This window comes from Chiroxiphia lanceolata, chromosome 7, assembly GCF_009829145.1.
Source record: "Chiroxiphia lanceolata isolate bChiLan1 chromosome 7, bChiLan1.pri, whole genome shotgun sequence".
In the NCBI taxonomy this organism is placed as follows: Eukaryota; Metazoa; Chordata; class Aves; order Passeriformes; family Pipridae; genus Chiroxiphia; species Chiroxiphia lanceolata.
The window spans coordinates 10,661,059-10,676,781 of NC_045643.1; the positions used below are offsets into that span (position 1 = coordinate 10,661,059).

The window sequence follows — 15,723 nt, forward strand, 5'->3', positions numbered from 1 at the left end:
CTGTGCATTTTTTTTTGGAAAAAAAAAATTCCAAACCCTCTACAAATCGTTGTTAAGAGTTCCTCTTCCAAAATGAAAAATAAACAAGCCTGCCCCCAAGAATTACAATATCAAATTAGGAAGCAGCTCCAAAGCAATAATATTTCCAGCTCCCACTATGCTAATTACACCAGTAGAATGGGTTTCCCCCCTGCCCACCCTACAAAAATAAATTGAAATAGCAGCAAGGGTAACTTTTTTCCTTCATGAGTTAATTTTTGCTTATCAAAATAAGCAGCTTCTGCCCATGTTATTTCTGCACAGCTCTGAGACTGCAGCTACACTTCCATTATCCTGGTCATCTCCTGGGGTACTCATGTGGAGTTAGTTGTTGGTGTTCCTGTCACTGCACTGATTTGCCCACTGTGTTTAGTGCCAGCAACCTACCACTGTGGACAGGCAGATTCCCACAGCAGCTGGTGGGATGCCCCCCCAGGGGGAGCAGACTGGTGTAGGTAAACATATTTATGACATTTCTCTCCATGTTTGCAGCACAACACACAGAGACAGGTATCAGAATCCCTGGGTGATGTGTGTGCTGTACTGCAAACATTGAGAGCAGGGTTGTGAATACAATTGCTCAGTTCTGTTCTGACTTCTCACCTTGACTAAATTATTTTGCATTAGCTTAAATATGAAGAGCATTTATTTGCAGTTTTTTGCTTCTAAAACTAAATGAAAAATGCAATTTTTTCTGGAGATACATTTTTATTCAGCTTCTCCTCTGTAAAGTGTAGTTTCCAGACAGCAGCCTAAAAATAATTTCTGTTTGTGCCTCTCCCCACATAACCCTTACTTAATGCAAGCAGCTCCTCCCCATGGTAAGGATGTCTGGTATTTGATGCAGTTGAATACACTTTATCCAGTGTGAGATACATTCAGTTGAGACATTTTTTTATATACACATCAGCATGTTTGTATATACTGCATGATCTAATATTGCCCATTAAGTTTAGCCTATGTCCTCCTCCTCTGTTAGCAGCTTCACTGGGCACACTGATGTCAGTGCTGCTCCTGAGCTTCTCAAACTACTTGCTCACAGACTGCAAGGTATCTTCCAGGGGGTGAATGGTTCTTAATTTCCACTCATGAGTAAATTACAAATACATCATTCATTACACAAGTTATAAGCTCTGATAGCACCTGGCTTACACGTACAAGGAACTCTGATACACCTGCAGAGGTGAAACTACTACAGGAGCAAGTGTCTGCCTACAGCACCCCGAGTTTTTCTGTCCACACCAAGTCTGAATGCAGCTTAAATTACTAACACTCTAGGCTAAGACCTGACATTTCTCTAGGCTTTAGAACTTATGCAAGGCAAATAAAGTGAAAATTACATTAAAACTTAACAGCCAGACAGTTCATCTTTCCCCACCAATATTTACAACACCCTTAGAAAAACAAACAACAAACAATCAATCAAACCCGAAAACATTCCTCCAGTTTGTGGAAAATACTAAACATCCTCATTCCTTTCTCCTTACACAACTCAAACTGTCACTCTTTTGCAGCTTTTGTTTCCTTGCTTGTCAAAAGCATTAACAAGTTAGGAGAACACCCAGTCTTGTAGTTATACTATTAAAGAGAGACAGAAAAGGAAATGATTTTGTAGTAGTATTATTACTACAGTAGGATTAACACAACAAAAACTGACAACAATACAAAATGAGTCTGGGCAAAGTCATAGGATTATACCAATGCATTTAAAGTAGTATATTTTTTTAAAAAAAATCCATTTGTGTGAATTATGTACATGTCCATCTGATGCAGTTACTTACTTTATCACATACATGTGACCTGAGTGACTCCATCTTCCTGGTCATATTGTCCATCATCCAGTTCCCTTAATACTCCATCACTGCTACTGAATCCTGGAAAACCTCCATACTGGGAGGATCCCTCCTTGATCCAACACTGTTTAGAAGGAGACAGGTGAAACTCGCCAGGTGGTTGTCCAATTTCTGGAGGGCAAGAAGTAGCTGTGTCTAATCCAACACTTCTGCTAGACACTTTGCTTTTTTCCTCCCCAGTAACTTGTCTTAAGGATTTCCTCTGGAATACAAGAGATGTTGAAATGTTAGCTTATTTAGGGGAAAAAAACCCCCTAGCCAAATACTTTGCAATGTGTTGTGCAGGGATTTAATGTGAACTGCATTTTAACACAAGGCAGCATTTCACACTTTCATTTAAACTGCCAACTCCTTTAGAGAGAAAACCTCCAACAGATACATTTTTGATCTCTATAAATAAACTCCAAGAGAGGAAAAAAAAGATACATAGTTTAGATTCAAGAAAGCACAAATGAATGCTAAGAAAAAAATACTTCAACAATGCTCAATTCTTATGCAGTACTTGGCAGAATCAGACCAATTTACAAATCTTCGCCCACTCTAAAATCAGCTCTTTGAAGAAAGCACCGTTTCTCTGCCTAACATACACGACTAAAATAACCTGAACTCTGACACTTTCTGCCACAGATATGCATGTGCTGCCCTTCCCTGTGCTCTGCAGGGAAGAGTGCTGGCACAGCCCCTGCTGTCAGCTGCCTCTCCCCTGCAGCAGTCCCAGTGCCCGGAGGGGTCGGAAGGCCTGGCAGTGTCAGGTACAGCTGACAGCTCCACCGCCTCCAGCTCCCACTGGAGGCAGACATCCACTCTTCTCACAGACCTACAAACCACCACACACAGTCTCTGGCTACTGCCCTCCTCTGCAAGCTATTCCAGTCAGTCAGGGGATGTTGATCACGTTCCTGAACCCAGCTCTCTCTGGGAGCTTCAGCATCAGTGCAGTGTTTCATAAAGGCGTGAGTTAAACTCCACTGATACTGAACTCTGCAAAAAGAGTGTGACCTGACCACTCCATAGGACTGAAGATTCCCACTGATCCATCTCATGGTGTGACCGAGAGACTTTCCCATCTTTCCAGTTCTGCCCATAAACATCTTCAAAGGCCTCCTCAGATAATGGCACATTCCTTGAGAATTGCATTCAATTCCCATGGTGAATCTATGTGGACAGAAGTCAATGGCTATTTCTGTACAGCCATTTGAAACGAGTTCTACAGAATCCTTGTACAGGAAGAATGTGGTATAAATACAGTCTGACATTAGTATTTGGATTGACTGATAGCTTTCTTGTTGAATGATGATGGTTGCCAATGTTAAAAAAGAAAGTAAGCAGATCGTGACTTCTGCAAACAAGAGGCTGACCAGACTACGCCAAGGGTCCTCTGAGCCATCACAAATAAATAAAAGGTTTATTTCATTTCAGCATCAGGAGCTACCTGAGTTACTCAGATCTATGATGATGCAGCACCTCCAGAAACAGTGTCAGAGCCTTGAGCCACAGCAGAGGAACACGGTCAGGAAGGCAGGAGTGCTAAGATAAGCTGCCTGCTTGGAGCCCTGCTCTCAGCACAAGCACTGCTAACACAGGAGATGCTTGCCAGGGACACAGCTCTGCCCACAGAAGGAACACATCCAGCTAACAAAGGAATCCAGCCTCAGCACAGAGCTGCATTTCAGTCATGAGGACACAAGCACTCTTGCACAAGTGCAAGCACTTTAAAAACAAAACTACACCACAATTGCTTTTACCATGCTTTGGCAAGTTTGTGCCTCTCTTCTACACATTGCTGAGTTTTTTCTCAAACCCTTTTGAAACAGTAAAAACAATGGACCATGTGGCTAAAGGAAATGTATGTAGGGAAGCTGTTACAGGAGACATTGGGAAATCAGGCTAAGGGGAAACAGTGTTGCCTCAAGAGAAACAAAAGGAAATAAGTTTTGCCTGGATGCCACAGCAAGAGAATGAAGAAGTCTGCTTAAGGGAAATAAACAAAGAAATGAGAAACGAAAAAAATCAAAAACCCCTCAAGCATTGCATGGTTCAATCTGGCATCTCCTCTTCTGAACTCTTTTCTTTGAAAAGTGATAAACAGAGTCTACTGAGACAGTACAGCCCTTGTAACCCAAGAGGTTTTTAAACTATTACATAAATCATAAGCCAGTTCATAACACCCCACCCCAGGAACATACAAGACGGCAGAGACGAGCTGCAAGGACACAAAATATACCATCCTCAGAAAAGAGATCCTGTGAGATTAAGAAACAGGTAATTAGCAGAGTTCCCCACAATTTTTACTGAAGCAAAACTTCCTTTAGAAATAGCAATGCTAATTTCAACCCAACAATCAACAAATATAACCCTGAGTACACAAAGCACCCCGTGCTCTGTGTTGCCACTCTCCAGAAGTCCAACAGCTGTACCTGCCTATGGGGCAAAGCTCCTGCCACGGCCAGACCCTCCTGCACTGTGGAGAACCACAAAGTGATGTGACCAGGACACTGGGGCCTGACAGCTGTGTTTGAAAAAGTCCGTATGAGGCTGCTTTCTTATTTTAGTAATGAAAGAGCCTTGTTAGCAGCATTCTTCTCAAGGTATCTGAGCTGCAAATGTGATAAAGGTGTGCTTAAATAAACAAAAGTTGTGATGCAATGTTTTTTAACTTAAAAATTTCAGGCATCTGAAGTATTTCTGTGTTTCAAAAACACCCTAAGTTGTGGATACCAAAATTTTTTTAGTGACAGCTTTAATGTAATATGAACATCAAGGAAAAGATACACACTACAAATAAAAAGGAAAGCGTCATGCCAAACAATATACAATCACAGGAATGAAATGTTTTTACAAAAATGTTTGCAAGGGTTCAATAAAATAGTGCAGCTGTGTTGTCAGTGTCCAGGAGATTAAGTTATTTAAACAACAGCAACAAAAAAAAGTCTCTAGAGCAGAAGGGAACACTTTCAAATTTCAGCAGCTTATTTTCCACCTGAAATCTAGGTACTTAATGCAAAGCTATCATGACATTCTATACCAGTTTGGTATTACTAACAAATCCATGAATTTAGACTGAAATGAAAGTAATAAGCTGTTTGCCGATTCCAACATTTTTGTAAAAAAGCAATGAAGTAAAAAGAGGAAAATTTAAGGGAAAACCACCATAATTGGCAAAACAGAAGGAAAAATGTTACTCTGCTAAACATTTCAACTTCAGCCCCAGTTACCTATTTATCCCATGCTAAAATGACCTCATCATACTGAAATTTCCTGGTGGAGAAGTAAAACATTCACTGGTACTTAAAGAGCACATTTAGATATTAAGTTTGTTCAGATTTTAAACACAGAAATCCTGATGTAAATGGCTACACATCACCACCTACTTGTTTACTTCCAAAGTCAAAGGTTTCCTATTACAACAAATAGAAGAAGAACTACAAAACACACCATTTTATTTGTATAAACCAAAGCTGCTCATCACCTCATAACTGGGTGATGGGATTTAAACTGTGAGTACAGTGCTTCCTATTTTTAATTTAAATCACATCAGTTCCTCAGACTGACTGTTTTTACAGAACTGGTTTGTTCTACGTCTCTTGACAGAACTGAGTCTTAACCATTCTAACTTGTGACAGATAATGATGCTGCCTTTTAAGAGACACTTAGAGTTAGAAATAACATTATGTCTCATATCAGGAGATATGAGATATCATGCCTTTATTATAGAGTATTAAAAACGTAGGAAAGCATTATTTTGTTTTATAATCACTGACATTATGTTCCATATTTTTACAATATTGGTATCAAAACTGTGTTCCAAAATGTACTTTCAGAAACACATTAGGAATGAAAGACTACAAAGTCAGGCATAAGAGCAGAAGATCTGAAACCTAAAAGCTGAAGATGCTTTGTACATAGAAGGTGGTTAAAGGACAAAAAATTCCACTGGCAGAATTTAGAAGAGGGTATGAATGGAAGAGAAGATTAAGACACCAGCAAGGAAGACTACACAGAACATTGAAGAGAAGAAAGAAAAGCTCCAGTTAAATAAATGAAAAAAATTACAGTGTTCAAGAACTAGATGGAAACTGAGACAAAAAAATAAAACAGGACTTGAATCGTGTATGTTGAAAGCAGTTCTTTCAGGCATGGAAGTACTAATTATCAGGGGACACAGTGAGAGGGAAGTTAGACTGGAGATAAGCAAAAGCTTGGAGAAGAACAAAAAAAGGAAGAGTGTATTTTACAAACACTAAACAGAGGAAAACACAGATGACAGTAATAGACTGAATAGAAAGTAAAAGACAGAAAGATCAAATATGAATGAAGTTTAGAGACTCACAGAACTATTTATACAGGACAAAGAAGCAGCTAGGTATCACTGCCTTATAACAGTATATAAAGTTTGTAAAGTTTGGTGCTGGACATGAGTGAAAACATTCATAGCTTAAGACTATCACAGGAAAGCCATGCTGAATAGAGGAAGGTGGAACAACTACTGAAATCCAGAAATAACCACCATGGGATGTCGAAAGCTGCAGCAAAGAAAAGCCCATCAGCAGTTCATCCCTCACTGGCACAGCAGGGTTTACTGCAGCACCATGCAGGTGCAGTAACTGCTGCAACACCGAGCAGAGTGTGGTGACTGAGTTACAACCTCTATTACAGGAGTTTCCCTCAAAAGGGACAAGAAGGTGAGGAGGTTCAGCTGCAGAGTTTTAAATCCTGTCACACATTTTCATGCAACAAGTGTCTTCACCCTGTTAACCTGCAGACTGAAGTATCCCTCATACAGCTTGACACTTGTTTCTTTTAAAAGTGTGAAAGTAGATATTTTAGAGGTCAAAATACTTTTCATTTTTATGTGCAATGATACAGGATTTCAATCAGAACATTCAAGATTTCCTAAAGACTTCAAAGAAAATACTTCCAACACAGGTAACTTCTTCCACCTGAGACACAGTAATTTCTTAGAACAAATAACATGTTTTTCTCCATGGCTTAACTCAAGAGGTAACATCTGAGAAAACAAATAACAGGTAAGTTCTGCAAAAGCTCTCCACAAACTTGAACTGGTAATAAGTGAAATCCTGTTCTACCATTTTTTTCCCCTATTAATTGAGAAGTCTAGTTTGTTTCTATATCTTACCGTTAAGTGAAGTACTAATTTTTTTATATTAATACCATAAACAAGTTACTCACCTCTGGTGTCTGGACTGCAGAACTCCACATAACAGGTCTCTGAAGAAAAATTACTTGCTTTGTAGCGAGGTTTCCTTCACTAAAATTTAAAGAAAACAGTTTCAATGTTTTAATGGCAATAATTGTCCCTAACACATTCATACCTTTTAAAGTCAACTTTAAGTTGTGCGTATTTAAGTCCACGAGTAAGAAGAGGGCAGACTACAAAGCATTAACCAGTTTATTAATTCCTGAACAGTTCTGTAAACATATTAAAAAAAAAAATAAATAGAAGCACAGAGCTGGGTTAAGGTGATCCACATCAAAATATGGACAGACCAATAACTTGTATTACTATGACTGGAGTTATTTAACATGTACTACCTATTAATGCCACAACAACCAGGCCCAACCTCAACAGATCCACAGCTTCAACAAATATCTCAATACTTTGTGGCACAAAACTGGGGAATTGCCACTCTTTACTGCTAAATAAAAGTTGTTTTCTGGTTGTAACATATCTAATTGGCACATAGGGTTAAGCTTGTTGTCTCCTCACCTATGGATAAAAGGACTTGGCTCAGTTTTAATAAGCTCTACATCAACAATGAGATAAGTGACACTGGCTGTTTTGTATGAGGGAGCCTAGGAAGGACTAGAGAATATTTTATTAAGATAAATAAAGGGAAAAAAAAAAGCAACTTCAGTCCTGGAACTTTTACAGATTTTAATACTGTTATGGTACACATATAAAGCAGCACAGGTGCTTTTTTTTTTTCCAGAAGGAAATACTTGTAGAATAATAAACATGATGAGGTGAAGTTTTTCCTCAAGACCTAATCAGATATTACTGATATCACTCTTAGTAGTGATAAATACATTAAAACTTGCAGAAGATGTATTTTCATAACCTTTCCACCAGCAATACAGGTCACCACATTGATAGCATATGTACTACCAAGCCCAACTCTGTGTCAATGAAAAAGTGCAAGAATTTCAAGACCAGAACTCCAGAATAAGAGTTTAAAAAATTCCAGTGCTCTTCTAAATATCAGATACTACATTTTTATAAGCTCTTCTCTCCTCAACTCCTGCTTCTGGGCAGTATTCAGCAAGAGTTTCATGCATATAAAGGAAAAACACTGAAATGCTTCAGTAAAAGGGTGACTTCAGATTTAAGAGTGCACTAAAGACAAGTAGCAAAATGGAAACACCAGAGACACAGTGAGTTCATCTGAAATATTTATGATTCTACCTATTCTATCAACCATAAAACAGTATTATTATGCACAACGTTACAGAAAGAACTACTAAAACAACACAGGCTTTTGCTTCACCATGAGTGTGTCACAAGGTCAACAATCACATACCAAGTTCAGGTAACTGATGCATGTTTCATGACAGGGCTAGGACTGAGAATTTATTTAACATTAGGGACTTGCTCCAAGGAAGATCAGGGACTAAAACTGTCCCTATGAGCTCAGGAAGAGTTCCCAGCATAAACAGCTACTCAGTACACATGTACGCAGATCAAGAGCTGGTGATGATGGGTTTGTGATTGTGTTTGACCCCTCCCAATCTTCCTTTCAGTCCAGCTGAACTCAGGTCATGGCATATCTTTGCACGTCTTCCTTGGATGAGAACAGAGAACTATCCTAATCTCCAGCTAGTGGGGAACACAAAAATGCAGGAGAGCAAATTCACTCAATTCCTTAAACTAACAAGGTTTCCTGCTCCAAGAGTCTCTACCTCACTATATGCACTCATTAAAAGAAAACATGTTAAGATTTTAAGTCACTACAAGTAAGCCTGCAATCCTGCAACCTTATTCCACTTGGCTAGGTATTCTCCCTGCCTCAGTTATGTCTGTTTTGATAATATCAACTGGGAAATCTCTCTTCTAAGCAAGAAGGCTGAGCACAGTCCGGGGCATGGGGAAGAGCCTATGGCTTATTTTGTAACAGTGTCTGCATTCCTTCAGAGACAAGAAAAAACCCCTAAACATTAAGCTACAGCTTGTACAAATTCTACTGGAACAGAGAAAGGACACGATGGCGAGCAGACAATAAGTAAATTAACAATCTTCTAAGTCTGACCTTATTAAAATGCCGCACACGACAAAGCTGCTATGAGCTTAATTCACAAAGAACTCAAGGACAGTGGGATTTCCGCAGAATTTAAATGAGAAAAAGCACTTACAGCAAGGGAGGCTCCGTAGCTTCCCTCACATTTCCACATTCCCTCTTTGCCTGTAAGTCAGGGCATTTTGAAAACACTGATTAAGTAGTGAGCCATGATAAATTAATAACCAAAGTCAGTTTTTTGCACTGCACTGCTCAGAGTCTGCCTTGTCCATTTTCAGGCACTGCAGTAATCAGTGGAGGGAAATAAAGGTCACTGCAGAGTCAGGCTGCTGAAGCTTTTTCCTCTCTCAAGAGTGATCAAGAGCAACAACAGAGACTCTTTTGTTGAAACTTCAGCAATTTGCTTGTCTGCTTATGCTGGATGAGCAAAGAATTTTGTCCTCTTACATGTCTATATTTCTGTCCCCAAAAGCAAACATCAAGCTAGAAGCTCAGTAATACTCCAATGGCTCTGATTTTTACAGGTCCATTTTTTTTTAATGCATGAACATGTTATTTACAAAGCACTGCAAACAGAGGTTAAACAAAGTTTTCTAAAAATGAATAAAAGGAATAAGATAATAAATTCTATTCATCTATTTAGTTGTGGGTTTTTTCACATTTCTCAAAATAAAGCTTTGCACTCCTTTGGAGCCACACAGCACCCAAACTTTCAGTCATGAGACTGACACCAGCTTGAGATACTAAGCTTAAAGGATCCATTTAATGAAACATTTGAAAAACCTTAAAATAATTCTAATTTTCAACCCCTAACATGTATGAAATTTTACAAACTCCTATAATATCATAATAAAAACTGCAGGAGTACTACATTTACCAGCAAAGTTCTCCTAGATACTCACTAGATTTAACTTCTAAAAGGACTATTCATTTTATTCTTGCTATTTATCTGAACTTGGCATAATTACTATCAAAATTCTTGTCTTGAAGACATTGACCAATTAAGTAAGACTTGCATATAATACAGGGGGCTCTTTAAATCACCATTATTATTGTGGATCTATCAGGTATTCCTTTATGGTCTGCTTTTTTTGGTCTAAAAATTTCTTTATTGACTGCTGGCACAGTTTAAATAACCAAGACATGGATGGATACAACAAATGTTTCATCACATGCATTTTCTTTTTCATGCTCTGCTTTCTCATATCCCCAGAGCAAAAAAAAGAATCACTGTCAGGAGAGGGCAACTTCTATGCAATCTCTAGTGTGCTGACCAAAAAACAAACCCAAGACCCACAGGACTTATTTTTCAAACAACACTGCACAAACTGGCCACTGTGAGTGTTTCAAGAATGACATGTACACTGTCTTTGTAACAGTAAAGAGCTTTTCAGGGAAATGTTTCCTGCATCCAACATGATTTAGCCATTGAGGTAGGAATTGAAAGACTACACTGCTGTACAGAGTGCTGCCCCTGCCTGAAACAGGACAGTGATGTGTGACATTCAGCTATCACATCAGCTTAATGCTCTGGGCATTTTATTTTATATTTATTTTTATTTATATATTTATTTAATTTTTTATTTTATATGTCTGTGGAAAAGTGAAAAACCTTAAACAACAACAAAACCACACAGGAACAGACATGACAGCCTAGTGTTTTTTTGAACTGTTTCAAATCCTAACCATGCAAAAGCCTGAAAAGGAACACATCAGTGCATGGCAATCCTGTCACACCCCAGCTGGTCACACTCTTGATCTGCAGACAAGCAGTGGGCACAATGTCTAGGAAAAGATCACAGAAGATCTGAAGTGATGGAAAGTTTTGCAATAAATAAGAGGAAAACAGAATACAGCAAACTACCGCAGTGAGTAAAAATGAGGATAATGAAGATTTTATCTAAATACTGTGCACAAATTCTTTTACGAAAATAAATATGAAAGCATGAATTTGTCAGATGATCTCAAAATGTTGCTTATTTTATTTTTTCAGTGTTTCTGAAGACTGTTAATATTCAGGCTGGGTTTTGAGGACAGAGTTCCAAGTCTGGCAAAAAACCCCAGCTGTTGAGCAGCATAAAGTATCCTTCTTTATTGAGACATTTAACTTGCATTCCTAGGATAACCCATCACCACCAGCACTGTAATGGCATCTTTCATATCAGACACACAGTAACCATCCAGGAATTTCTTCTCTTTAAATGCCAACATCAATGCCTAAAAATAGTAGCTATCAATTGCTACTTAGCCCACGAGGACAGGAAGATGTTAATTTTCCAACTCATGAATTCTCAATTCCTAATTAGGAATTCTTTTTCATGGGCTTTTTCAAGTTTTCTTTTTAAAAAGAAAACTGAATAGCTGTATATGAGATATACTACAGCCACACAAAACATGATTCATCCCCTTTCTTCCAAGAGTAACTCACAAGCCACAGTGGAATAACAAGTATTAGACAATTCACACAGACTCCTACCCAACCATTTAGACCAGAAAACAAATGCTTTTTATTAGTCTGAATTATCTGAGTGTGGATACAAAATGAATCCAGTTTCAGATTTGGCCAGGAGATAATCCCCTTTAGCATGAACACTGCTATTAACGGGCTGGTTGTTTCACATCTAGGATGCAACATTACTCGAGAAATCTAACACTACTTTAATATTTTGCTGGTTGGTACATGTTCTTACTAATTCAAATACTAACAGCTCTAGCCTAATCAAGCTGTTAGCCCTTTTTCCTATTTTTTTTTTCTTTTAGCACTTAGATTGCAGAGCAAAGGCAGGGCCCATAGAAAAAAATCCATGAGGTACAAAGCAGCACCATTCACCTGCTGCAGGCACAGACTGACACTTGGAGTGGTTGATCAGCAGCTGCTCAGGACATTCCTGACCCTGCTCGTCCAAACCCTGCAGGGATGGGTTCAGTTACACTGCCTGTGGGACATGAATTTGTAGGTTAAAAAGTCCCTCATTCTATGACTCACAGCACACCATGACTACTAAAATCTCTCTCACTGTCCACTGACATCCTTCAAAGATTAGATTCACATTGTCAAGACTTACTGTCAAGCTCTAAGATTTGGCCAAAAATATCAGCTGTTTACAAAAGTCAGGCTCAGTAGTTCACATACTCTTACAAGTCACCATGTTCAAAGCTAATACATTTAGACTGCAAAGTTACTGAAGAAATTAAAGGAGAACCGTTTTGGTTTGTATTCTGGAAACTGCTTCTTCTAGAAGGAAACAAAACATACAGAGGCCCTTATTAAAAAAAAAGAAATAAACCAAAAAAATTCCACAGAACATGCCATATTGTTTTACCACTTCTTGTCTTTGCATTTAACCAGTTGGTTAAAATCAACTATTAAAAAAAAAAAAACCAAAACACCACAGCCAAAAAACCCCAACATCCATTTCCTGATCAGAAAAACCTCCTTCTCACATGCATGAGTTGATTTAATTATGTCAAATCACTTGAACAAAACTCCCACTTTCTTGCAGGAGTTTTCTTAGAAACTTTCATTCACATCTTTTTCATGCTGTCTTGATTTAACACAGTGAGGTCTGGGATCCAAAGATTTCTCAAGTCATCCACTCTTTCCACAGTTGTTAGTGAGCCCTAAGCTGTGCCTCAGCACATTTGTTTGTTTTTGAAGCTTGGTAATCTTAATCTAACGGAAGAAAAACTTAAAAAAAAGGATGAGAGAGAAGAGGGGCATTAAGAGTGCTTAATCCACTGCTTCATTTGCCATTTTTTTAACTTGATACTGTGCTGAAAAGCACAGTACTTTTTGGAGGGGTTAAAAAAAAGAAGTCTAGAACCTTGTGGAGGATTCAGGTGGGCTATTTGGCTCTTCTTAAAGAGCAGACAGAGTCCCCTCAATCATCTAAGTAAGTACAACAACCAGAAAACTGAAATCCAGTAGTTTGGTACAATATTTGAAGTGAACCATAATGTCTACATTAAAGAAGAGCAACAGCCCAATAGCTTGCTGAATTAGCACATCCCACTCTAATGTGCAATAAATAGTGCATGACTGTCTTGTGACATGACTTCTTCCATCACCTAAACTAGTCATTCACCAAGGTCCTAAACTAGTGAAACATTTCAATGTTTCACAAACTTGAAGTGCACGAGTAACCCCATTGCTGGGGACTGAGTATGTGGTTCAAAGTTTTCTAAATAAAAATCTTTTAATGTTTAGATTTACACAATGTATTTTAAGTCTAGAATTAGACTCACTGAAACCGGGAGACCTAAAACATCACAGTAGAAGACTCAACAGTAATGGTAGTTATACCTCAAGTTTTATATGCATTTAACATTAGCATTTTCCTTCTTTTTATATTTCAGGATGCAAGTAATGACTCGATAATTCTCAGACATGTACACCAAAAATGCTGCAATCTATAGTGTGGGTACCTGTCATGTCGTACGATGGGGGTGGGCAGGACACAGGTCAGGAGCCATCCAAACTCAGCCAGCGTGTGCAATAAAGGTCCATAATCTGTTTTAATTTCACACCCCTACATTAATAATTATAAAAAGTAGTAAAGAGACTCTGTACAGATTTCATTCACATTTCTACACAACTACAACTCCTCTCTCACTTTTAGTGGGACGAGCCTTTGAGATGATAAACTGTTCTTTGGTGGAGATTCACTGCTTCAAACTGAAAACAATCTGAAAGGTCACGACTACAAAACCCAAAGAAAGCAATTTATTAACATCAGATATGAGCCCTGATTCAGCAACAAAGCACATCTCATTTATCCAGTTTGTCACTTTGCTAAATTAGTGCCAAAACTTTAAACACCATATTAGGTGTCAATTATGTATTTGTTTTTACTTTAGATACGAAGAATAAGCATCTCATCTAGCACTAAAATTAAGATTTTGGTGAGGTTTCTTTGTTTGGGTTTTTTTAACATACAAGCTTTATGCTAATTCTTTTCACATTGGTAAACATATTTATCATTGGATATTTCAAAAGTAAGTCCTTAATATCCTCCAACAATGACTAATTTCAGAAGTCATTGATGCGATAATCCTATAACATTAAAATATTTTAAAAAATAATTTTATTGCTGTAGCCTACTACAGTTATTAGGAAAAATCAAGTACTTCATATTTAGCAGTAACACTTTAATAAAAATATACATCTGAAAGCCATAATTAATTCATTATAATTTTTCTCCTGTTTCTAGTTCTAGCTATCTTCTTCCCCTTCTTATTTAAAAATACTTCACATTGTCAGTGTGACCTGCACTTGCTGGAATTCTATCTAAAATTGGTCTGAAACACATACAAAAAAACCCAGAACATTTTCTTTGGCAGTTGTATTTGTTGGTATGATCCTTTGTAAATGGCAGGCCAGAATCCCTCCAGCATATTTCTTGTATGTACATTTACCAATGGCCACAGACCTGACTTTATTTTTATGATTCAAGGCTTGAGTTTAGCCTATGCAAGTGGCTTCAGGAAACCATTCTGAACATTTATCTAATACTGGTACAAGCACCCTAAGGAAAAAACAAGAAAAATAAAAGTAGGAAATAGCATTGCTAAATAATCACCAATTTACCTCAATGACTGTCCATTGTTCAACAACTATTGCATCATTTCCTTTCCTGCTAGAACCTGGAACCCCAGCACCTTCTTCTTCATAGATAAATAATCCCTCTAAAGATTTGGGCAAATAGTCCCCTGTGAACATAAACAGAAACAAAGTTTTAGGTTGATACATTACCAACAAGTACATATGGGATGTTTCCCCCCTGCCTCACTGAACAGTCCTCTAAAATAAAATTAAATGAATTAGCAAACTCAAATTTGTGGTTATTTCTGCATCTAATTACAATTTGGAGTATGCAAGTCAACTTAATACTCAAATCCCTTTTTTTTTTTTTTTTTTACACAAATTCAACTCTGAACAATTTAATTTTCTCAAAAGCATTAACCCCTTCCATGCTCCAATCTGAATTCCAGTTTCCTGTATTCAACATATCTCCTGCAGAGGATGGGCACAAACCCTCTTTACTCAACCTCAATATCATCTGCCTGACAACTGTGGCTTCTGGTGTGGTGGGAGGGAACAGAGATAAGTGAACCATGAAGTGCAAAGCCAAACTATTGCTACTTGAAAACATAAATGGCCACAGGAAGAGCCTGAAACAGAAGTAATTGTAAGAAGATTCCTGATGGGAAGGAAGTTTCAGAGCCCGACTCCCTGACTCACACGTCAAAGCTCGATGGCATCCGGCTGGCCCAAACTAAAGCTGCGCATCAAATATTGCTTCATTTTCTGGTTTTGCTTCTCCCAAGAGTCTTCAGGAAGCCTTTTGTGGAGATGTACCCTGACAGCTGACTAACTTGAATTTAAACTAAACTCAGACATTAAAAAATTATGTAATCCTCAGAACACCAGATTTAAATCCTCTCCAATACTGGATGAGGTATGTTATCGCCTGGGCATTAAAGTTGGGGTAGTTCTTCATACAGAGAAGAGCAGACAGATCTTCTCTATGTGAGGAATGGGAAGACTGTAAAACTTGTTGGACAACAGCTGCAAAGAT

At 38.1% G+C, this 15,723-nt stretch overlaps 1 protein-coding gene across 7 annotated transcripts in view; it reads right to left on the reverse strand.

Annotated features, from left to right (window-relative positions):
• Positions 1–15,723, reverse strand: part of RFTN2 (raftlin family member 2) — a 35,668-nt gene that overhangs the window by 3,502 nt on the left and 16,443 nt on the right. For 3 of the 7 annotated variants that reach the window (XM_032692715.1, XM_032692714.1, XM_032692719.1), the window contains 4 exons: positions 14,733–14,854; positions 13,571–13,674; positions 7,083–7,161; positions 1,768–2,094 (listed from right to left, as the gene is read on the reverse strand). In XM_032692715.1, coding sequence (XP_032548606.1) covers positions 1,825–2,094; positions 7,083–7,161; positions 13,571–13,674; positions 14,733–14,854 — 575 coding nt within the window. In that variant the 3' untranslated portion in view covers positions 1,768–1,824. Of the gene's footprint in view, positions 1–26; positions 1,618–1,767; positions 2,095–7,082; positions 7,162–12,113; positions 12,381–13,570; positions 13,675–14,732; positions 14,855–15,723 lie in introns of those variants that run through there. The other 4 variants (XM_032692716.1, XM_032692718.1, XM_032692717.1 and 1 more) reach the window with 3 other exon arrangements.